Raw genomic sequence first — 25,513 nt, forward strand, 5'->3', positions numbered from 1 at the left:
GTAGATCAGGTAATGGAATGAACCGTGTAGTAATCATTAAGAAGTTTGGAGTTTGGTGGTTTTCTAGTGTCCACTATAATCCTCCATAAAAAACAAGTCCCTCACATTAGCATCTGACATCATTAAAAAAAACAACTCTCTTCCATCAACCAAAAATTTCTGCCTTAGCTAGATCTAAACTTGTAAACATTATTTTTCTCAAACCAATTAAGATTAAGGCTTAAAAACTGCTCTTTGTTAATACTCCCACCTGTGATGGAATTAGATACGAATTCAGGTAGAAGGGGAAGGGATTCAACATTTTGAATCTGCACAATAATTAATTTTCAGACTCAGTCCCTAAATATACTGCTCAAAAAAATAAAGGGAACACAAAATAAGACATCCTACTATAAATACAGTACATTGTGTTGTTTAAGTGTTCTCTTTATTTTTTTGAGCAGTATATATTATAATGACCGCTATGTTAGGCAAGTGTCAGAAGCTGGACCTCCTCGTCTTCCTGTGATTGAAATCTAGGGACAGTTTGTAAAAATATTAGCCCCTATTCCTTTCTGCTATAAACTAGGAAGATCAGAGAAAACATATAGAGTTTTATCTAGCTCTGGTAGGACATCCTGGTCAAGAAAAGGTGGTCAACACATTCTCAAGTGTCAGTATATAAAAACTATTCATTCTAGTTCCATGGTTATCTAAGATTTTTCAGAAAATCTCAATGCAGAATGAATAGGACTTCTAATTGCCTGCCTCTTCTTTGGAGCAGGTCCTCTGGTTGTGGATACCCCAGTGGAGAGGTTCTCCATTTAGACAAGTATGCGAAGCTTTACGGGGTGGAGTTTTCACATCTATTCTAGCCCCCCCCCCCAGAGGATGGTAGAGTCTAACAAGTCTTGTCACTGAACTCAGTGCAGAATCTTTTCAAAAGAGCAAAAAACAGTGGGGTGAAGGGGGAGGTTGCAAGTACTCCATTGGTTGTCAATACAATACAAGATCACTTATTAACTGAAGACAGATTTTTCTATCGTATTTCAAAAGTCTTTTCCTGTCTGACATTTGCCATCAGAATAAAGTAGAATTTGCTGCAAATAATTCCCATGGCAAAAGCATGGCATTAAATAATATATTTATATTGTATATGTATACAATATCACATGTTTGAATGTGTGCTCATGCATTCCCCATGCTCTGGTATACTTCACTTCTAGCTAAACACCATTTGCAAATGAGGACGATGAGAACATTAATGCCTCTCTGTTCAATTCAAATTGGGTTTGCTCAATTGGTTGCAGGATATGGAATTCCCAAAAAGAATGATTTTGTTATTCTCATTCATACTCACCATATTCACTTCAGAAATCTGATCAATGCTCGAAATATGGATGCTCATTCCGACAGTAACGGGGTTACCTGAAGCACAAGGAGGTAGGATTAGTCCCCATGCAAATTGAACTAATTTAGGTCTGTTATGGATAATCAACCCTGATTTTTCTTTATGGAATAAAACTTCAAGCTCTCATAAAATGGATAAAGTGAATTGAGTTCTTGATGCTCTTTGGGTTTGATTCTTTTCTTGCAGATATTTCATCACCAGGCCAGGCAACAAAAGCACTGCAAGCCTAAGCCTAGCACCAAGAATCCAGCAGTTCACTTCTAAGCAACATATATCTCTGATAGGGACAAGTTTTGAAACTGATAATAAAGTGTTCATGTCTAATCTCTGCTAAATGCCATGGAAGCCTTGGTAAACCTCACGTCAGGATATGGGAGAAGGAAGCCTCTTTTATGAGAACCAACAGTTGACTAAAAAAGATTTAATTCCCCACTCCAGGTAGAAGAGAAGCCATGATTACAAGCAACAGTGAGGCTAATTGTTTCAGTTTTGACTGATTTTCCCAAGCATCCCCAAGACACATATGCATAAATACTATGAAAAATATAAAGCTCCAGAATAAAAGACCCTATCAAAGGGCCTTCTGAAAGAACATGAAATTGCTTTTCTTTCTAAATTACAGAAGAAAAAAGGATGCTACCTTTTGCCCCATTAATTGGTCTCCTGTAATCAGAGTTCATTCATGAAAAAAATAAAGAGCAATGGCATTTCATTTAAAAGGACACTGAAAGATATGATGCTAAATTGCTCTGAATGTCCCCTCTGCACAAGCAACTGCTTGGTGGGACCTCTGGCTGGACCATTCACTTTCTCAGGAGCTCTTTTGCCTTCAGCATCTCCCTCTGCAGTTGGGGATGACAACATCCAGCCAATCTATTGCTAAGCACATTGATTTGTGCTTTAAATTGTAAGCCGCCCTGAGTCTTCGGAGAAGGGTGGGATATAAATGGGATTAAAATAAAATAAATAAAATCTGAAAGGCCTGGTGAAAGAAAATTAAGGCAAAACACTATGAACGCCACGAAGGTGACAAGCGGCGATCCATGATCAAAGGTTAGGGTTAGGTGAGAAAGAATTTAAAGAACCGCAAGAGTTGAGGAATCAGAATCTTGGTTAGCAGCTCCCAGAATACATGTCTTTGTTGATTCTACAGGACTCCTTGCTTATTCTTTTGGAACAATTTCAGAAATGAGGAGTGCTCTAACACTGGAGGCTCTTAGGAAGAGATTGGACAGCTGTTTATCCAAAATCGTATAGGGTCTCTTGCCTGGGCAGCGGGATTGGACTAGAAGACGTTCAATGTCCTTTCCAATCTGCTACTCTTTTATTCTATTAACACTTGGATGACTTTAATTATGGCGTTCCTCCAGATCATTGGAAATAGGGAAGGAGTTAATTTTCCTCTTGTTTACTGGTTGTTTCCAGAAGATGATGCTGAGGAATTAACAGTTATCTCTCAATGGCATGAAATTTTTCAGGCTAAGATTCAACAGGTTGTGGGAGACCTTACAGGGATCAGGGCTGAATTATCTTCACTGTATCCAGCCTTTCCTCTCCATCCAGTCACCTTGACTCTACCCCAAATTAAGGGATTACAGGATCATAAAAAGGGAGTTAAGAGCATTTATGTCTTGAGCTGATGCCTGAGCATAGTAATTAATTGGGTGATATTGGGAAAATTGAAACAAAGTCCAGACAAGACAGAAATAGTTGGTAGAAGGCCCAAATATTCATCTGAATAGTGTTCAGCCTGTTTCAGGGAGAATTGTGCTGTCTCAGGTGATCTTGATGGCGAGGAAAACTTTTATCATCTTCTACCTAGAGCTTTCTTGGCAGAGACCAGAGAATCTCAGCTGGAACGCTGCAGGGTGTGACTGCCCCTGACAACAGTTCATCCACTTCAGCTAGCCTGGAACAGAGCTGGCAGGCTATAGCTGGTATAGGTTCTCCTGCTTCAGCAGGGGGCTGGACTAGAAGAACTCCCTTCCAGCTCTATTCTATTCAATTAGCTATCTCTTGGAACTGTGTCACGTCAAGATCCTTCTAATGGCGCTGGGTGCCCGTTCCTTTCTTGGCCTAATTCCCGGCCCAGTTCGAGCTGGTTTTTGAAGCCTGGAACAACTTGGGACCAGAGACTTTTTCTTTATGTATCTGCTTGGGTTCTTCCATTACTGTTTAGTTTAAGTTTAAGTTTTATTAAATTTTTATACCGCCCTTCTCCCGAGGGACTCAGGGCAGTGAACAGGGCATATAATAAAAATACAAAAGTACAAAAGTTAAAAAAGAATTAAATTATTGCCCAAAATAAAACAGTAAGAATATACAAATATTAAAACCCTAAGTTAACTCCCCATCAGGCCAGGCCAGCTTGTTCGAATAAATGGGTCTTTAACCCGCGCCGGAAGGAGCGGAGATCCGGTGCCATCCGGAGCTCAACCGGCAGTTGATTCCACAGAGCCGGGGCGCCCACAGAGAAGGCCCTCCCCCTGGGGGCCACCAGCCGGCATTCTCTGACCGGAGGCATTCTCTGACCGGAGGCACCCTGAGGAGGCCCTCTCTGTGGGAACGCACAGGGCGGAGGGGATATCTCCTCTGGGTGGGGAGAGAATCCCTTCTTAGGAATGGAGTGCAGGGAAGCCCCTCTGCTGCTTGTATCTTGTCGGTGCATTAATTTGAGTTTGGAATCAGTTTGGTTTGAAAGTCCTACTCTGCTCTTGGATGGCTTACATATATATCTTCAGTGTTATTACTAATTGTATTTTGTACATTTTATTGTTTTATGGTTTCACAAATATTTTAATAACTTTATAATTTGAACAGAGAACTTTGGTTAATATGTGTGATGGAATGGGAGTTTGATTCAGAAAAGGGTCAGGACTATGTCAAGCCATTATCACAAATACATTTAAGTCCTGAAAAAAACTCAAAACAATTCCACTTGTTGTATTAGGTATAAGCTGAAGTTTAAACAGGCTTTAAAGACTGTTACAAGAAGACCCTAACTGCAATATATTTCAAGACACCTAGCAGCCCATTTCTTTATCTTGCCTACCTAAAAGGGCTGACAAGAGATGGACTAGAAGCAAGGAACATAGAAATGTATGTAGAGTGCTGAGACATGGTTAGAAACCCAGGCAGACATACGTAGTTTTCAGACTGGCCTATTTCCTTTTGGCAGAGAGACTCCCTGCACACAGCCGAGAAGCCAAATGCATGACTTGGATCGGGAAAAAGTTGTGGCTCCCTGTTCTGAGAACGCTCATGGATTTGTTTTGTCTGAAATTAGTCAGACAGAAACAGAAAGGTTAGTTCTTATAAGTAAACTACATCAGCCTCTGGCTTTGATACTGGATGCTTAGCAAAGGAAGCTCTGCCGGGAACTGATAGTCTTCTGATGGTGATGGGGACCACATATACTGTCCTCATATTTCACACCTGGAAATAAGGATCCCTCTATAGAGAACAGGATGTTTTCTTCAGGATAATCACAGCTGTTTTCATTCTCCCCTTGCATATTATCACACAAGACTGGAGATTTGCTTGGCCAGCAGAAGTGGCTGAATTTGCAACTGCCCCCCCTCCACTGACTTAAAAGCTGAGAGAGCATCTGTTATTTTAGTTAAAGATCTACTTGAGAAACATCATGTTCCTACAGTCGCTGATCAGTGGTTCCAAATGCACCTTAACAGCAGCAGACTGGAATATCAGTAGGCTGCAGAGGCCTTCTAGCGTCTATGCAGTAAGGACAAGAAGTGTCCACTCTAAACACTGGAAACTCTGGGCAGATAAATGAGGTTTGTAGCAGACAACTCTAGGGGTACTCCTACTGTCCACAGGGCTAACAGTTGCTGTCACTCTTGCCCCCAAATGTTCTATATGGCTCCAAGTGAGGTGATGGCAGTTTAGGAAGAACAATGAGGTTGCCGAGGGAAGAAATCAACAGCATGAATAAAGATGGTGGCAAGGATTGCTTGGTTTAGCTTGGATGAAACCCATGATAGGACACAGAATGTTAAAACAGAGGAGGATCTGAATGCAAGTAGGCAAGGAGGACCCTGAGCATTGCAATACAGCACTGAAGCATGTGGCGGGGGTGGGGGGTGTGATGAACAGAAGGCAGGAGTGGAAGGGGGTGATTGGAAGAGATGGGGGAAGCCAAGAGGGTGAAGCTGGATCAAGAGGGGACAGCTAGTGGAAACATGCAGGAGGGAAGCAAATTACCAGGTTTTATTTCCAGTTGATTTTTTGAAATATAATAGTAGGGGTCACTCAGGAAGCAGACCGACTTAATTAGGAGCTCAGTTGTTATGATGCCTGGGGTAGGGATTGAGTAGCAGGCCAGAAGTTTGTGTTAGAAGGATAAAAGGACTGTTCTGTTCTAGGATGGAGTGGACTTTGTCTGACTCTTCCATGCTTCTCTCAGGCCAGTTTTTACTTCTATATTTCAGGGGCGGAAATGTTGAGTTCTTAACCTATTTCACTTTGCTTTTTAAATATATTCTGCTGCACCACTCCATTAACCCCATAAGTTGCACGTTTGGCCAATTGAAAGCCTTTGTTCAGCACCTCCTTATTATGGTTGCCCAGGGTTGCTAAGTGCTTGCAGAAGAGAGAGCTCAGAGAAGACCCTCCTGTCTTAGGTCATTCAGTGATGTATTGCCAACTTTCAGAAAAGTTTGGGCACTGGCTGAAGGAAATCCTCTGTGATTTTTCTACTGAGTCTGCAATTCCTGAAGATTAGGCTCAGTAAAATACACTACACAATAAATTTAAAGGGCCAACATAAACACTTCATTTCTTATACCATTACCATTAATATGCTTTGCAACAATCAGTTGTTTCATGTTCGTCAGATGAACCCTTTTAGAGATTGATATATTAACTGCATTTATATAGCTGCCCATCTCTCAGACATGATTCTGGTGGTGTGCAATAAATCGATGAGGTTAAAAAATAGAAAACAGTACAGGATAACACAACTATTTAAAATGTGTTAATTAATATTTGCAGAAAGTATAGCTCATTTTTCTTGGCACAATACTAATGCCTTCATAAAAGGAGACCTGCCCTTTAGCTGGGATGTTTCCGTGCCCTATAAATCAAGACCAGTCCTGCTTCATCCCCTCTACCCCTCCAAGGAGGAAGGTGTGAGCCCTTTGTGTGGTTCAAACAGGCCCCAGCACAGGATTGGAACTAAAACCAGTCTCTCCCAGCCCACAGCCATCTATCCCACCAGAATAGGCAAAGAGGTCTGACAAAGCTCCTCCATATGGTTGCACACCTAGGAAGAGAGGCCAGCCAGATTAACCTTGAGATCATGCACTGGATCACTAAGGCCAAAAGGACCACTCCATTCTGAAGCAACCTCGAACCCCAATAGGACAACCCCATAAAGGAAATCTTCTCTCTTACCCTATTCCAGTCTACAGTCATCATTGTTCATTAGTATTTTATAGCTCCTTCATAGCATTATTCAGCCATCACAGGAGGGTTATAAAGCCTGTCCACACTACTCTCTGCCACATCTATGGAAGTCTAACTCTACACATGAGCAGGAGGGGTCCCTGACTTACACCAAAGAACTTCATATTGGGGAATAGGTTTTGGATTCATAGATGGGGCAATTACTGTGCACTGAAACGGAGGCATGTATTCAGCTTTCACTAGTCTGCTTGTGCACCACTGGGATCTCCAAATAGTCTGATTTAAATCTTGAATTGGCTATGCCTCTTTTTGCTTAAGAAAAGAAGGACAAGCCACGGATATCCTGTGGAGGGGGGACCTGCCATGAAATTCAGGCAGTAGCCTTCTTCCCATAACAGTTTATCAAATGCCTGCCCACCATTTTCTCTGCGGCCTCCAAGAATGAAGGGAGCCTTGGGAGTTTAAGCACTTGGGGGTCAGCCCACTTTCTTGACTCCATCTCTTAGAACCATAGCAGGCATCCTACTGAATGGCTGGAAGCCAAGCCCCTTTCTGGAATAAGAACCCTCTGGGCTCCTTTGAGTCCCTGGCTCCCTTGTGCTGAATTGTAGGGCCAATCCCTGCAGCCTGGATCCCTTGCTGCCATTTCAACATTTGGAGGACTGACTCTATGACTGGGCCTGAAATCTAGGTGAGCTGAAAACATGATTTCCTGAAGTGGCTTCAAGCACTGCAGACTTGACCATCCAAATGGGATGGAGAGCGATCCTGAAACCAAGATAGAAATCAGAGTCAGGTCTCACTTCTGCTATGAACTCACAATCTCAGATAAGCCTCTCTCTCATCCTCAGGGTCCAACTTCTGTAATACGACTTTCTGTATAAAATTGTAATACACACGTGCATATTCATCACACAATGCTCTAATTTGGTCTTTGGTTTTTATGAAATTTTAAATTTGTTACCATAGAAGTTATTTATTTGAGATTGGGGGGGGGCAATAAATCAAATAAAACAGGCAAGCAAGCACCATTTTGTTCTAGCACCATTCCCAATGCATTTCTTTCCATCCTTGCTTGCTTTATCCATTCATCTTCTAGTGCAAACATTGTTTTATATTCTTTAAACTTTTCAAGGCTCTTTCCTCCCATTCACCTTTCTTCATGTATTTGTTTGGCCATTGCATTCCCATTCATTGTCCCCATATGATAAACTGCCTCAGTGCTTCTTTTAATGGGTCACTCATTTTCGTCTTCATTCATAACTGATTCTCTGTTGACTTTCTCTCTTCTTATTCTACCCTGCTTCTTCCAAATACCTTCAACAGTCTGCAGTTCTACTAGCATTCGCACATCTTAAAATTCCTCCCTGTTTTTTCAGCTGTAATAAAGAACATGTCAAGGTACAACAATTCACAATTCTCAACTGATATATAACGTGTAATGATTCACTTATTTTTTTCTTTGTCAAACACAACTACCTGGGTCTTTTATGCAAGAATTTCCAATTACCGTAATACTTCTTGTTGCATCACTCAATATGGAACATCACCTACAAATTATTTGGGTTCTCAGCCAGCCACATTTTCTGCATACAAAGATATCCATAAGTCCACATTTCCAACCAACTTCTAATGACCACAAGCACTTTTTATACATTGATCCACAAACATGCTAAGCAATCTAGAGGACAACAAATGTCCTTGATGCCCTTAACTTACTCCAGTACTGAATCATTCCCAAAGCTTTCTATGAGGGTTGAAGGAGAGGTAATGCCTCCATCTCCATAACTTTGATTTAAATAAGGATAGTATAATAAATGAAACAGGAAATAAATCTTGAAATTAACTCTTTGTTACTTGTATTTACAGTACTTGTCCACACAGTTGCCACCATTCACTGTGCAGGGGATGGACAAGCTTCTGAAAGGCATCACTAAAGAACTCCACATTTATCTCTTCCACCAGGTCCTGAAAGCCCTTTCCATCTCTTCCTCTGAGTCAAATAGAGGGCCATGAAGGTATTCCTTCATTTCTTGGGAAAGGTGAAATAAATACATGGGGCTATGTCTGGCCTGTATGTCAAATGGGTAAGAGGGATCCAACTTCACAGTTGCCTCTTGGGTGGCTCATAAAGTGTGAGGCCACATAGCAATAAAATTTACTTCTGATGCTTCCAAACTCTGCCTAATCATTGCTGCAACATTTTGAGTGTTGCACTACACCCTTCTGAGTTGATAACAGGTCCAGGTTCAAGGAAATCCAAGCAAATAACCACATCTGCATGCCAAAAAACTGTAACCCTATACCTAACAAAGCTGGGGTTTGGATGATTTTTCCATGTGAAGCTTTTTAGATGCTTCATTTCTGGGTAATAATGATGAGCCTATGTTTTGTTGGCTGTCACAATGCTATGAAGAAATTTCTTACATTCATTCTTACTGTGTGACAATAACTGCTGGCAAATTTAGTCTTGAAGCTCTCGTTGCTACTATAGGATTCAAGGAATCCATTGGGAACAAACCTTCTGATATTGAAGAAGATCCATAATATGACCTACACATTCCTATGAAATGCTATGTTTGACAGTAATTTCCCTTTGATAATCTATTGGTTGATCCTAATTGATTCATCTGACTCTCATGTGGAACTCAGAGGTTGCTGCCGTAGGTCATCTACAGCACTTCATTTTTGATCATACAAATTGGCTCCTCCCAATTCACTATCTTTAATCCCTAATATATATATATTTAGCCAAGCAATGCACAGGACCCACATCCAAACACATCATCACTATAAACAAGCAGCATTCAGCAGTGAATCTCAACTGAAGAGACTCCCTCAACAGTCAAAAATGTCAGGTACATTGATGAGTACTCACTCTAGGCTTTCATTTCACAAATAACAGCAACACAATTTTTCCTCACAGTAATTTCCCACCAACTGAAGTGAAAGAACAAATGCTAACACACACACACACACACACACACACACACACACACGGAGCAGAGTTTCTTAGAAGCCGGCACTAGCATCTGGTGGTGAATTATAATGGTGGAGGTATTACTTTGTAGCCATTGTATTTATTCTCACCATGTTATATTTCCATCATGGATTGTTTATAGCACATTCAGTAACCTAACTTTAACTTCATTTTCATGCAAAATATTTTAAAATTCTATTTTTGCTTTTGATTTCAATTTTTAATTAGTTTATCAAAGTATAAAATACAGAAATACAAAAAAAGAAAATAAAGGGAAAATAGAGGAGTAGAAGGGGAAGAGGAAAAAGTGTTGGGTAAAATGGAAAAGAAAGAGAAAGGCATCGACTTCCTGCTTTTTTGGTGCAATAGAATAAGATAATAGCATACAATTTCAACTTTTTGCTTTTACTTCATAATATATATTAGCCATTGATTAGCAATGTATCTAATCAACAAAACCCAAAATCAAACCTATCTAATCAACAAAACCCTAAATCAAAATTTCATTTTTTCTATTTTGCACTTAAAGTAGTTTCCAAGTATGGCTTTCTTTAATCAGAGCAGTCAATTTAGCCATCTCTGCTAATTCCATCAACTTCTGCAGCCATTTGTCCATTGCGGAAATCAAAGTATCCTTTCATTTTTGTTCATAAAGTATTGTTGCTGCTGTCAGCATATATAACATCAAAGTTCCACTTTTTTCAAGTTCTTTATCCATGAAGCCCAAAATAATTCCGCCCTATTTTTATCATATACTTTCTCTAAATAATCCAACATGCAGTAACACCTGTTTCCTTGCATGCATATCTTTTTCAATGACCTGATGAAGGGCAAAACAAGGTCTCCGTATCCCCCTGCCTGGCATGATGCTGCACGGCACCTCCCACCGTTGTTCACGGTTACTCTTGTTATTCTTTTCCATCTTCCAAGGCCCAAACTAGCTTCACCGACTCTTTGATGCTTTCCCCTGTATGCAGGGAAACAATCACAGCCTTCCTCTAGTCACGGCATAGAGGTCATCCTCACGCAAGCTAAACGGTTCATAAGCTACTCCTTATGGAAACCACATTCTTCTTTTACTACCATCTTATCATTTTTCAATATTTGACAAGGATGTGAGACTTTCTTTTCATTTATAGCACTAGAAATACTAGCATTTATGTCATCCATTCCAAACCCATAAAAATCTCTAAAAGATTTCTTCCAGCATTCCCTCATTTCAGTTTCATCCCTGAAATTTTATCCCTTTTATTCTTAATTCCATTCAGTCTTCTGGAGACTACCTCTCTTCCCCACAGCCTGAAGAGGCTTTTTTTAAAAAAAATCTATCAAACTTGTATTAATTTTTTTTAATCAAATTTGTATTGCTCTTTCTTGGCCACCTTTAATCTTAATACTTATTTATTTTTCATCACATGGCTGGCGACTAACCATTTCCTCTCTACAATATATTTCTCTTGTGCTCCTTGTTTTCAGCCATTGATTCCTTCTATGCATTTCCTCTCATCCACGGCCCCTTTCGTGTTATCGTTCCATCCAGTGTTTTTTCATCCTCCCTAATAGCAAAGCTCCACCCATCCAAATCTGAGCACTTTGTAGCTTTGTAGCTTCTTCTTTGGGTTCCAAGCAATATCTTCTTTTCTTATACTCTCTGTATTGTAAGTTAAGGGTTACTGTCATATCTCCCAACTTTGTCAGTCTTTCAAGGTAGTCCTGACTAGTCTGAAATCACGAGTGCTGATACTGCTTTTATAATAAGGTTACTATAAGACAATCTCAAAAGACTGAATGTGGTTCACCCCCTTCCCTTTATCTTCAAGAGAACTAGGGAGCATCAAGTCTGAAAGTTTTTCTCAAATTATATTTCTGTCTTGGACTTAACTTTCTTTTATCTGACCGTTGTCTTGGTTGCAGTTTTTCTTCCTGTTCCTCAAGAGTCTTACACATAATTATATCTTGGGCCTGTAGTTGCTTAGTCAAGAATTCTTTAAAAACACACCAATATGATGCAGATACCTTCTCGGCCATCAGATTCCTTCCATTTTTCTTCTTACTGGAATTGTTTACAACTGTGTTCATTTCCCATGGTTCCTAGACATATTTCTCCTTCGAGATTTCAAGTCATAGGATCTAACCTACCTTTCTTCAGAGTTCAAAAAATATGTTCTTCTGAAGTCCAGCATGCAGATCTGATTCTTCTTAGTTCCTTCTCCCCTGGATATCATGAATTCAAGGTTAACACAATCATTTTCCTTCACCATGACTTCTTCAACCAACTCATCCCTTTAGTAAGAATTTGGTCTGGGATAATAGACCCTTTGTTCTTTCTTCCACCTTCTGGCAAATGAATTTATCAGCAAGAAAGCAAGAATTTACTGGGCCTCTGATTTTTGGTAGAATTAGATTCCCAGCAGATGGGAAATGAAATCCCTATTATCACCATCTCACACTTCTCTGAAAAATTGCGTATATTTATCAATGCCACTCCACAGAATCAGATCACCTTCTTTTACATCTTTCCTCCTATTTTTTAAATTTCATTTGTTAATTCATGCTCTTTACAGTAATTCCTCTAATACATTCTATGTCATCAGCTTACATACGATATTATGTCATATGATATGATACCTTCTACTATCCTTTATGGCTTGATCAATGTTGCTTTTTAGAAGATAAGAGAATATATGGGTGACGTTACCAGTCTTAACCACATAAAGTTTTCTCTGATTATGTTAAGGAAAGTGACCATCTGTTTTGGTAAATTTTATGCTAAGATACCACAAGCACATCCAGAGTCTAGTTTTACTTCAAGCATATTATTCTCTGTAAACTAGTATCTCTGATCTACAGAGTTCTTTGCAAGAAACACTCCGTTGCCCTACCAGTTACTCCGTTGCCCTACCAGTTACTCAGTACATAGTCACTCAAGCTATGTTTTAACTATGAAATATGTATAAAACACTTCCAATAGTCTTAGCCTTGTTATTAGTACTAATATTGAAGGATCTTAGCAAAATGAATATAAAGGTGACCCAAAACATTTCCAAAGAAAAAAAACAGCAACCATGAACCATGACAATGTCCAATACACAATGAAGAACTGTACACTGCAACAAACTAACAAAAGCTCCAGTCCTAACATCTGTCAGCCAAAAATGTGTGATTAACACGATTAGCCCCTGAAGTGTTTCCCTGACTGCAGATTATTTGTGATGCCCCTGGACGACTCCTCTTTGGGATGACCAATCTGCAGACTTCTAAGCAAACAACTGATTGCCTTGGCACGCCTTTTTCATGCACCATTGGAAGAACCCTCAGCCTGGGAAGGCACAGATAGGGGAGGCCTTGCCAGAGTAACTGACCTACCACTGTGACATTACAGGATGCTGGGGCAAGGAGCAACATCTTGATCTTTGCAGTCAGGAAGTGTCGGGAAGCCTGTAGCAGCAACCACTGCAGAAAGGGCACCGCCAGACAAGGCCAATTTTTATTCCCCCTGCCTCCATCATTCTCAATACTGAAAGCAGATTCTGGAGGAGACTGGCTCTAATCAGGCATGGTTTGCCTGGCCCAGCCAAGAAACAGGGGATGATGGAGGAAAGGGAAGGAAATTGCAAAGGTCACCATAACAACTACAGAGCGACAAAAGGAGCCCAAGTAGCCTTGGGGGGCCTCTGTCTGCTTTGAACCAAGCCCCCAGACAAAGCAAAAGAAACGGAAGGATCTACATACCTCCAAAGTCAGGCCGGAGACGGACATCATAGCCTTTCAGCAATTTGTCCACAATATTTTTAACTACGGATATATTCCCAGTAGCTGGGCTGGAAGACAGAAAGGGTAACATGATCTGGTCACTATCAGTGCCCCACACCCACATCCACACCCAGCATCCCACAAGATCCTGGACTGTAGTGACCAAGAAGACCTAAAGGAGAAACAGCTGTTCTGGCTGGAGAAACACGGGGGGGGGGGGAGATCGGCCAGTGCAAATGCAGCAGGTTGGGTAATTCCCACACCAGCATCTCCTGTCAGGTTGCACCCACTGCCTGCCACCTCTCTTGAGCCCAGACGGTTCTGCCAAGAAGCTGCTGTGCCGTTTCCATCCCTTTCCCCAGCCTTCTGGGAATACCAGGGGGGATGTGCACAAATTTTCATGGTGTCCTAATTCCTCTTGACAGGGCCCTAACAGCCTCACAGCTTCTGCCCCATAACACCTCCTGTGCTTGACCTTTCGTTAGATGTGCAACTTCTAAAATCAGCTCACAAGGCCACAGCCTTTACACAAAAGACGCTGAAGCTGCTCTGCCCCCTTTATTCTCCTGGGGCTTCCTGAATATGGCTGTCATTCCTGCTGTCCCTGCTCCACCCACTGCCAGACAGGCAGGAGACTCCTGAGCCCCTGAAAATGCTCTAAAGAGCAACTGCCTTTCTGCAGCCAGTGAGAGGCAAGACTCCATCTTGGCCTCAGTGGTCTTGGTATGATGAGCCTGCCTCCTTCCTAAACCTCTAGTTTTCTCTTACAGACTGAGGCCAGCGATACTCTTTTCTGTCCCTCCAAAGGGGACGGAAAAGAGTATTGGGGTGGGGTGGGGAGAAGGAAGCAGGTTGAGACACAAAGGAAGCAAAACCCTGTAGCCCTGAGGCCAAGAACCCATAACCCAGCAGCTCCTCCGTACTCCTGCAACCATTGCACTATAACCATCCCCAAGGGCCTTGTTCTCCTGCAGGCTGGTTCATGTAGTCACCCTTCTCACTGCTCTTTCCCAAGGCAAAGGCACCATTTCCTTTGTCATAGATTGAAGGTGAACAGAAGCTGCAGTAGGACTCTCAGCCAGCCAAGGTGGGCCAGAAGCAGGAGTACCTTCAGAGCTCCTCCTCCTGCCCATCACCCCGCATGTGATTCAGACACAATCAGCAGATAGAAGCAGCATGTGGCCTCTCTGAATGTTTGTGTATCTTTAGCCAAGCCAAGGAAACCTTTCTTTTCCACCATGGCTGCTGCTAGTGCTAATGTTAGTGGGTTAAGGTGCCTCCTTGACCGCTTAATGAGTCAGACTAGAAGAAGACTTTGGGTGGTTGGTTTGCCCCTGGCAAATCAGTGCTTCTTGGCCAGGAGGTGACAACCAGGCGTGCTGATAAAGCTGGGCAGTGTCCTGATGCATCCTTTCCAAAGATTCATGGGGTGGTCACTTTCAGAATGCTCTGCACAATTTCTGGTCTTCTCATAATACTGAAAAGGATGATCCAAATGATCAGGAGATTGGTGTTTTGCAATATGTAAAGGATCTAAACTTATATCTAATGTGGGTCAATCAAATCAGGGAAAGCATTTTCTCTCCCCCAAAAGAATAGACCTCCTGGAAATCATCTCACGACACTGGAACGTGGTAAATTTGAAACTGACTAGAGGGATGTTTATCTTCAAGCATGAAATCCGTGGGATTTGTTACTGGAAGGCATAGTCACGGCAGTGCTGGCCAGCTCTTATGGTGAGCAAAAAAGAAGATTGGAGAAATCATGGAGGGGAAATACTCAAGTTCTGGTGGCACCACACTTCCTTACTAGGCACAAACACTTCCCAATTCTGAAGACCATGACAGTAATAAAGGTGTGGTGTGACTTGATCTGATAACTCTACAGATCAAGTCCCCTTTGGTCTTCCAATGGGAACCAAAGGCCCAATCCTGCAAAGCTCTCCTAAGTTATGCTATATGGAATCAGCTTCCAGCTCCTTGCCTCCTTCTGACATCATCTGTCAGGGTCCTTCTTTTTCCCCTTCCAGGCAACCTTATGGTGGACTTGAGCAATTTGAAGAGACACAGAAAGATCTGATGATGGGCTAAAGGTTGCTCTTTACAAGGAGTTTTTCCCCTTAACCCTAACCTGAGTATCATAGGAATGGCTCAGAAGATGATGCACCGGAGTAGGCCTGCTGTGATGATGCAAGCTTCTTAATTACAGAGATCTTATTCAGATAGAGGCTTATTAGACTATCAGTTCTTCCCCAACTGCTTATGGTCTGGCACACAGACAGCTCCACTTTCCAGTTCAAATTTTCAGTATTTGACTGCTTAGATGAATGCTGTATATTATGTCCAAAGAGAGCCTGATATGAGAGAAGGGCAAAGGGGCTTGAACTTAAGACTTGCCCTATTGTCTTATCTCTGGTCAGAAGAGGGCTTGGGGGGAGGGGATGGACTCCCCCTGAACTAGCAAAAGTCCTTCAGCAGCTTCCAAAGCAGCTCCTGCTCCTGGCCAGTTCTGCAAAAGAGTCTTCATAACCTTTCCAGAATGGGGGGAGAGGCATTTCTTTTGGCAGTGATCTCTATCTAAACCCAATACACTGTAACATACCTTGTGAACCGCCCTGAGTCCTACGGGAGAAGGGCAGTATATAAGTTTAATAAATAAATAAATAAATACACACACACACACACACACACACACCCAAATCCCTATTTATAGTCGGATTCCAATTCCCCACCAGATGCCAGCAGGGCCAACGACCGGACAGGTCTGTCTCTTTAAGGGATTTGAACCCTGGATAGAAATGCGGCCTCCCGGTCGGGATTCCTCTGGCTTTCCGGGTTAGGTAGGCAAAGGCAAACGACACGCTGGCAATTAGAGTCCGGCATTGGATCGCGTGCAGACGAGAGCCAACCTGGCAGGGCAGCGGTGTGCTGGCGCCGCTTCTTCATCACCGCCGATCCCTATCCCCATCTCGCCGCGGCGCCAGCAGCTCCCTCGGGGTCCGAAGGCGCAACAACAGCGGCGATTTACTCCGGCGGCAAACGGTCAGCAGCAATTGCTTCCCATTGGGCCCTCCCCACCAGAGGCCTCCTTCGAAGTCAGCCTTTTTTGCCCGCTCCGTCGGCCTGCAGCTCTCCCGCGCGAGACTGAGCGGGTCCCGTTCCCGGCGACTCGAGGGTGGCGCAAGAAAACAATGCGGGAGGGGGTCTCTGCAGCCCAGCCTCGCCTCCCCGATCCGACGTCGCTTCTTACCTTTGGGCGCAGCAGGCGAGACAAAGAGCTGCCAAAGCAGAGACGAATCCACTCAGCCTGCGTGCCTGAAATCTCCACATTTCCACCTCCAGGACCAGGGAAGGGAGGGAAGGGGGAGGGCGGAAGGGGTGGAAGGGAGCCGCGCTCGTCGCCCTCCTCTGCGCGCAGGAAGGGCCGATGCCCGCGACCGATATCCTGGATGCCCGACGTCGGGGTGCTGCGGCGGCTGCTTTTTAATCACATGAAGCATTTAAACCTTAGGGAGGAAGGATGGGAGAAAGCGGGAGGGGAGGGGCGCACGGGAGGGTCCCTCAGCGCCGGCCCGATACTCCACTTCTTCTGGCCCTCAGCAGCGGCAATTGCGGCAAGAGCAGCATCCTCGGTTGCGCGAGCGAGCGAGCTCTCCTCAGGCGACGGAGCAGGTCCCTCGGGAGCGAGCAGAGACAAACGCTCGCGAACGGCCTCTGTGAAACGTAGACTCCGTTCTCGCGGGCGGCGGCGGCGGCGGCGGCGACGGCGACGGCTACGGCGAGGGCTGAGAAGGTGGGAGGGAAGGAGGGAGGGAGGGAGGGAGGGAAAGTGGGCGGGGGACCGCGGAAAAGAGCCTTCAGACGAGAGACCGCTCTGCCTACTGAGCTCCGCTGCTGCCCCCGGCCCTGCCGCTACGTCGCCATCCGGCCGTGCCGAGATTCGCTCCTGCCTACTCGCCTCCTTTGGGATCGGGGCGGCGGACCAAGAAGAGGCGAGGTCTATGCGAGCAGTCGGGCAGCGGGGAGGGAAGAGCGGCGAGCCACGCACCGTTCAGGCTCTCAGCAGCCCCCTCCCGCCCCTGCGTGGGTCCCCCGTCCCTATTTTTAGAAAGGGGCTGCCTGCGCACTCGGCTAGTTCCCACCGGGTGGCATTTGCAGAGCAGGAGATGCGGAAAGTGATTGGCACGGATGGACTATAACGGGAGGGGCGGCAAGAAGCCAGAAGAAAGGGAAGGGCGGCGGGGGTGTTTCCAGGGAGAGGAGGAAACGCCGCCCCCGCATGCGGATGAACAGAAGATGGTTCCGCGGATTTTCCCCGACCCGCACCAATTCCGTCACGAGGAGGGGGAGGGGGAGGTGGGGCAAAAGGAGCCAGGGGCAAAGAGAGAGGGAGCCCCTCCTTCCTTCGCTTGCTCCCCAACCGCTGAGCTCGACACGGCTCTTCTCGGACTGAGGTCCTTCGTAGCCCCGCCCCCGGCAGCTTTGAGAACGGCGCCCGCACTTGGATGTCCTAGGGACCATTCGTCAGTCGAGTGGCCGCTACCTGTTTTCCCTCGATCTAGCCCAGGTTAAACCCTCTCGGGCTTATCCAGTGGGGGGGGGCACTAGCATTTCCTGCTTAAATCGACCTAGCGCCACCGTGTGTGGTTCATTTCCCTTTTTCCCCCACCCTCCCTATTCCCCACTTTTGAGGGAAGGCGCTCACATGACCACCCCTCCTAATCGGGCATTGGCAGATTCCTGGGAGACGTGCTTGTATCTCAGCGAGCAAATCAAAAAATGCGGACCATTGGCCACCCACAAGCCAATCAGGCATCCTTGGCAGTATTTCCCCATCACCACAGTGACGACAGTAGGTGTGGTTAGGCAGCCAGGAGAACACCCTGCTAACAACCCCTCAAGATGCCACGCCGATAGTATCGAGAGCTGAGTTAGACTCAGGATCTGTGAAGAGGAGAAGCCCTTCCGCGCCGCCGTAAGTACTCCTCTCCCTCCCGCTGGCCACCTGCGAGGACCAGGGGACCCGCACGCTCTTCTCGGCTCACGCCCTTCAGCGAGAACAGGGCGCAGGAGAAAGGTGGTGATGCCACTGCCCTCCTCCCGCGGTGGGCAAACTGGCTTGGCTCCAGGGGCAAGGCAGGGCATCCTGAGCCAAGAAGAGCCCCCATTTCTAGGGAGAGCAGCGGCTGGGCTCCTTCTTCCCTGCGAAGCCGGCTGCTTTCTTGCAGGTAGAGTTTCTACTTCAACAGATTTCCTTCCTCAGGTCTTGCTAGGCATTGCCCTGCTCCCCACAGGAATTTCAGAAGAACCACACAGTCCGGGAGGTACTTGGCATCTCCACCAACAGTCTTCACTATTAAATATAAATTGGATGCATTTTCATTTCAGCTGATGCCTGAAGAGGTCTTCTAATGTTTTTTCTTGTTTCCATTCTAAAATAAACAGACCAACTCTGACTTCCTCCTCCCTCTGAGGCAAGACTGGCAAGCTGATACCACAACACTCCCTTTCTAAACATAGACCCATAAGTAGGAGGGGGGATTGAAGCTCATGCAGGCCAACCTCCTGCCCAGAGGGGGATCCATTCTACAGCAAGCCCACCAACTGGGTTACTCCTGGCCACCCTCCCACCCTGAGAGCCCTTCAGATATACGGGGGAGGGAATCCATAAGAAAAGATGGAGCAGATACAGAAAGGAGAGGTAGCTGAACAGTCAGCCATGTGTTTGTGTGTGTGTGCACGCACACATACACACATGCATAGGCACACGTGTATGTACAAGTGTATGTTCCTACAGGCCAGGGAACATGGCACTTTTAGGGTGAATGGATAATTCCATTCACAGCAGTCCTCTTCATCGGTGGCTCTTGTCTTATAAATATCACTGTATAAATGGGGGGAAGCTTCTTTGCATCTGCAGCCAAGCCACATGCATGGCATAGTATTAGAAGACAGAGCTGGGGCAGGGATGTGGCGTTGCCCTTTCTGTTTCTTCTTTGGTTGGCCTTTTTTCAGGAGGAGAATGTAGAGCAGAAGAAAAATATCTGCCTGACATAGTGATGTTGGAAGCCTCTATTCCTGAATTTATTTAATTATTCTGGAAAAGCCCCTTTGTTCAGATGAAGTGGTGGTGTTTCTTGGCAAGAGAATCTCCATGTTCTTTCAGCTCTTAACTCAGGAACAATCCCAGGATTGAGGATTTTGCTGTTCAGAGAATACCCTCCCTGACTGCTGCTCAACTAATCATTTCTCTCCAGTCTGCGTTTTTGTTTCTATTTTCTATTTATTCTGTAACCACACTTGGCCAAATAAAGTAGCCTAGCCTAGCCTAAATTTCTCTTTCCTTTCTTCCAAAGCAACATGAGGATACTTTTGCACTAATTCAAATTATATTTGTAACTTCTCACTAAGCTCTAACGTCTGTGAAAACTCTTGAAGCCTGCATCTCATTTCTGTCAGCTATACTGTGTTTGAGGTGTGATCAGTGAATATACATAAACAATTTGGTTTACTGGGCCACTGGTTCCTGTTTAATTCCTCCCTGTTGCCACTCAGGACCAATTCATCTTGATGTAAACGTTTTCTTACAAGGGCACTGAGCATTTCACAAATGTGGAGGAGGGGGGCATCTCAAAGGTTTGGTGGTGAATGCAGTTCCCCTCCATATGTGTAGGGAGGTCACCGTTATCAGCGCTGTCCTGCCTTACTGACCTGGAGGGAGGATGAGGGGATTGGGAGGTGGGGAAAGGGCCCATCTCTCTCCTTCTCCTGTTCTGAAGCCAACTTGGGGCATGAGATAATTTGGGCTGTGCAAATCATTCCCTTGGGCCTTCTCTGCCAGTTCAGGAATGGGAGGAATGTACATTAGCAGGTGGGCAGGGAGAGTCCTTCCCCATCTTCCCTCTCTCACGTTGGAAGTACTTTAATTTTATCCTCAGAAAATTTCTCTTTTCTGGCATGGCCTCGATGTCTAAAATTGTGTTCCTTCCTTTCCAGAAGTAGCCATGTATCCATCTACCTAGAAACGGGGAGTGAGGGTGTCTCCTCAGATGCCCCTGGGAATTCCTACAGGCTTTATCAGATCATGCTGCATTACTGCCTTTTCTGCATTTCTTACGTTTTCATGAATGATTCTAATTCCCTGATCTGGAACACCCTCCCTTAATACACACCTCTACTTTCCAGGTTTTGTTGCCAATAAAGCAGTAGCTCTTTCTGGGCCCTTGCATCTTTTGAGGCATCGCATTTTCTAAAGTACATTCCCCACGAGAAGATCCTACAGGTATATACATGTGTTCAATTTATATGAGAATCTCTGCAAGAGAACTGACAGGTTCCGGCCTCCCAAATCACCCAGTGGCACAGGACCACATTTGGGAAGCTCCCAGATCTAAGCACATTCAACCCTTCCCCACAACTAGCATTTAGGGCTTGCTGCGTATCACTCCAGAGGAGATAGCCAGGGCATGAGTAGAGCGTCTGGGACCCATGTTAGTGCACTCACCCACCCCCGTGCAAAAGTTCAGATACCACCCACCGAGACCCCATGCCAGAAGTGGGAGGCAGTGGAAGGTAACAGGCAGCCAGCGGCCACCCCAGCTAGAAAAAGAAGCAGGCCTTTGGATAGAGAGACAGGGGCTTCTGTATCTGTCCCTGGGTAGCTACATGCATAGGTGTTCTGTAGGTTGGATCCATCATCTCTTAGCCTTCTCCCAGTCCTTGGGCCCATTCAGCGTTTGGACAACTAGCCCTCTGGGTTAAAAGACCCACCATGAAAACTGAACCAGCACAAATGCTTAATGAGGCCTTAGGCTGTGACATTTTTCTTGAATGTAAGTGTACCTGCACACCTATATACAACTACACATGGAAACCAGTAAAATATATCCCTTTGGTGCAAGAGACAACCTGCTGAATCTGAAGTTTGTTCCTCTTTGGTGCACTAACATTTATCCACATTAAACTTGGAAGGTTGACCCTTTGACACCATCCCTGGTACATCAGAGTAAAGCGGCCCCATTAGCAGATTACTCACATGCTTTGCAAAACCAAAAAAAAATGTGCTGCCTGAAGGGAATAAACTTTACCGTCTGAGGAAACATTCTAGGAGATTTGGGTCTATTATTGTTTTTTAGGCTTCCTTCTACAGCTTGCTTTCTTTTAAAACCTTTAGCCAGGATGAGCTAAACTCATGTTAGAGGAGAAGAATCTCTCTTCTGATTTTCAAAGAAAGGAGACGGTCACTGATGCAGAAGGCATCAGAAGGCATCACTTCTGAGTGCCTTTTCAGTTAGATATTAAATGCATTGTTCTTAAGAGAATCTGAATGAGTAAGTCTGAAACTCACCAGTTACAAAGAGAGAAGGCAGAGAACAGTCTCCATCTCTCATCGTTTAACTGCAACCTTTAATCATAATTTCATTGATATTCAAGGACTAAGGCTGCAATTTGTATGTACTTGCTTAATTTTATTCCACCACACTCCCGTGGATTCCTGACCATTTACAATAGAAATGTGAGGTCTCCTGCCATTCCTAGCATTTCAGCTATACTTTTCAAATCAGTTCAAATTTTCTGTTTCTTCCTGCAATCTGCTTTGTGATCTACACACATCACTCGCTCATTAGACCTCCTACAATGTTACACTTTCTATCATGCTAGGATTAAAATATTTGTAAAGTCCAACTGATACTCCTTTCTTCTTATTCTTATGAACCAGAGGAATAGGAAACTGCACTGTGAAGGAGACAACGGCTTGACACAATGAGTGCTTTTCTGTCTTCAGCTGTTGGTTGGTACAGCCACTCTAGCGTGAGGTTTTCAGAATGCCCTTCTCTTCCTTACCTTGTGATTCTTCTACCAGTGCTCAGTTCATTTTCTACATGCATGACACAACTCAGACTATAGCAGTAAAAAGACTGCTAAATACTTGTCTGCAGTCCCTTGGAGAACTGTTTCTTCAAATAAGGGTTGTTTTTCTTTTTGGGCTGTGCTTTATTGTGGTTTTACAGAATATATCTTGGCAACTAGAGGGCAGCAGAATCTCAACTACTATACCAAAGCTGCCTTCTTCTGAAGGTTGATTCAACAGGAGGTAAGGAGTCTCTTCTTCCCCCTTCCCCCGTCTGCAGCTGATGGGAGGAAGAGAAGGAGGACAGATCTTAGATGGAGCTTGGAAGAGACCAACATTCTTTCAAGAAATTGGAAGAACTGGATGAAGCTTGAGATGGTAAAAACACAATTAGGGATTGGGACAACCAGCTTACCACAGAGAATTACACTGCTTTCCTGTGCTGAGTTCAAATCTTCAGAGCTAGAGGAACAGCATCTCAAAGGAATGAGCTGGTAGTATCTTTGAGAAATGCTGGTGAGTGGGTGAGGTGCTTGGAAGATAGCAAAAGGTACCCCCACCCCACAGGAAGAGTGCAACTCTATTTTATGGAGATTGTCTCTAGGCTGCTTATGTTGTCCCTCCCCTTCTTTTGTCTAGCACTGAGTGAGTGAGGAGCCAACCTGAGCCTCTTCCTAACACCATCTTTTTCCTGGAGTTTAAGGAATGCTTCTGCCCTTTTGGTTTTGTTTTTATTAAAGCTTTTGAATATTTCCCTGAAAGCCACCTTCACACCTCCCTGTGCTACATTAAAAGAAAAAGGGTGGGTGTTCAACAAATTGGGTACCAGTTTGGTTTGGATAGCTGGGATGATTGTAGAGCAAACTGTAAGAAGCTTAACCTTTAAGCCCAAAGACGATCTTAATAATAATAATAATAAAGTTGGAAGGGACCTTAGAGGTCATCTAGTCCAACCCCCTGCTCAGGCAGGAAACCCTATACCATTTCGGACAAATGGCTGTCCAGTCTCTTCTTAAAAACTTCCAGTGTTGGAGCATTCACAGCTTCTGGAGGCAGGTTGTTCCACTGGTTAATTTTTCTAACTGTCAGGAAGTTTCTCCTTAGTTCTAGGTTGCTTCTCTCCTTGATTAGTTTCCATCCATTGCTTCTTGTCCTGCCTTTGGGCACTTTGTCCTACCTTTGGGCGTTTTAGTCCATCATCACTCAGATGATGGACTAAGTAACTGTTTTGGTCATTTGTATAGAACACACCTGGTTGCAGCAAAACATATGAAAATTAGTGGAGCCGCAAGACTTCACACCCCATTTCTTGTCCATAATCTTCAGTATGTGGAGAGAGGAGCCACTCTTACTGCTGCTCTGCCAGTTCAGAGATAGTTTATTCTGTAAGACTGCAACCTGAGTTCTTCACTCATTTTGCACAGCCTCTTTAAAGCAATTGTTGATATCAATATATGAACAGCTACAGCAAATATTTAAAGTTCAGTTAGTTTTTTAAAAAAAGGAATGAAGTACCTAATCAGCTTGGATCACATTGACAGGGGCAGGCAAGAGGAAGTTTCATTGGGGAAAGAGAAGATGGGCTGAGAGTTCTGTTTTGCCCCTTTCTCCTTATGGACTCTTGAAAGTCCCAGGATGGCAAGCCTAACGCCTGTTGGGGAACAGCAATGGAGCCCTCCCTCACAACTTCCAATGCAGATGGAGTATGTTGGCAACTGCAACCAAGAATTGTTGCAAATGTCTGCAATAAAAACTAAACTAATTCTGTAGTAAACATTTCCGCTGCATTTTAAAATGCTCCTTCCAAGCCAGTGCAAAAATTGCCTGCTCCATGCTGAGGTTTCTCAGAGGTGACAGACCATCCTCCAGATAATGGGGGGCAAGAATGGAGTTGGACGCTATGAAACATGAAGACTGAGGTGCAGATCTGTCTTCCAGACCACCATGGTGAGGTGGGATCCATCTGAGTGAAGCAGTGGATGGGTTGCTATGGAGATTCACTAATGAAATCCTTGGCATTGATGAGCTTTGACAATGCAGCTCAAAAGAAAAAAAAAGCAACTCAGAGATGCATGTGCATGGGGGGGAGGCAGTGAAAGAAGCAAGTTCCAAGTTGTGCTATGTTCTTAATAGGGGAGGGGACACACTCAGTGGTTCATAAGTCTCTAAGGGCCTTGCAGGGTCCCACTCTGATTGGGCAACATGAAAGCAACAGGAAGGTCTAGATGGGGTTTCCAGGATAGGATGCAGAAGGAGCACATCTACCCACCCAGGAAGCAACATCCTCCCCAAAGGCTCTGTCCTATTCCCAGGCTCAAACTCCTCCACAACATCCTGTTTCTTTCACTCTTTCCAACTCCACAACATCCTTTTTCTCTGATGATCAGGCTTTCCAGAGGGGAAAAGGTCTGCTTTTGGAACAGGCTAAGGTCCCATATTAGTCTGGCATTGCTGACTGCCTCCTTGTGCTCTGCTGCTGGGGTTCGGCTGTGCCTCAGGGTTCTTATGAAGCCCCAGGAGGAGGAAAGCCATCAGCTCCTCTTCTGTTTGGATGGGTCTCTCACTTGTGATACTGAAAATTGGCCATCGGCCATTGTCATTTTGGAGCATCATTTCCACTGGTTTTTGCCCCCACAACACATCTGGTGAGTCTCACATAATTTAGCATTCAGGGAAGGCCTTCAGCTCTCTGGTGCTGAGCCCAATGAACAGCCTGACTGAGGGTGGGAGAGGTCAGGAAGCTTTCAGGGTATATCAGCCCATTCAGCATGAAGGACAAAGGACACAGAATGTCCTAAGCCAGTCATGGCCGAGTGCCCAAACTGCAATCCAAAACCCACTTACAAAACCCATTGGGTGGGCGTGGCTGCAGTGGTAACGGCAGACTGGGTGGGACTAAAAAGTTCAATCAAGCAATTCCAGCTTTGTGAGATCTTTTTTTCCCCATGAGAAGTTGAAATTGATTGATTGAACTTTTTTTTTGCACATGGTGCCGGAGTCCTAAAGCGAAAAGGTTTTATAAAACCCAGCTGAAGCCCTAGGACTAGGGCAATGGTGCACGTGCTCACAGAGAGGGCTCTGCGTGCCACCTGTGGCACGCATGCCATAGGTTCACC

General features: G+C 44.6%; 1 protein-coding gene across 2 annotated transcripts in view; it reads right to left on the bottom strand.

Moving 5' to 3' along the window:
* Positions 1-16,876, bottom strand: part of LOC308672993 (gamma-aminobutyric acid receptor subunit beta-4) — a gene marked incomplete at both ends in the record, with an annotated part of 37,073 nt that extends 20,197 nt beyond the window's left edge. For both annotated transcript variants that reach the window (XM_081336328.1, XM_081336327.1), the window contains 3 exons: positions 1,340-1,407; positions 13,527-13,615; positions 16,797-16,876. In XM_081336328.1, the coding sequence (XP_081192454.1) occupies positions 1,340-1,407; positions 13,527-13,615; positions 16,797-16,876 (237 nt within the window). The remainder of the gene's footprint in view (positions 1-1,339; positions 1,408-13,526; positions 13,616-16,796) is intronic.
* Positions 16,877-25,513: the final 8,637 nt, after the last annotated feature.

This window comes from Vipera berus, assembly GCF_964194415.1.
Source record: "Vipera berus genome assembly, chromosome: 11".
Classification (NCBI taxonomy): Eukaryota; Metazoa; Chordata; class Lepidosauria; order Squamata; family Viperidae; genus Vipera; species Vipera berus.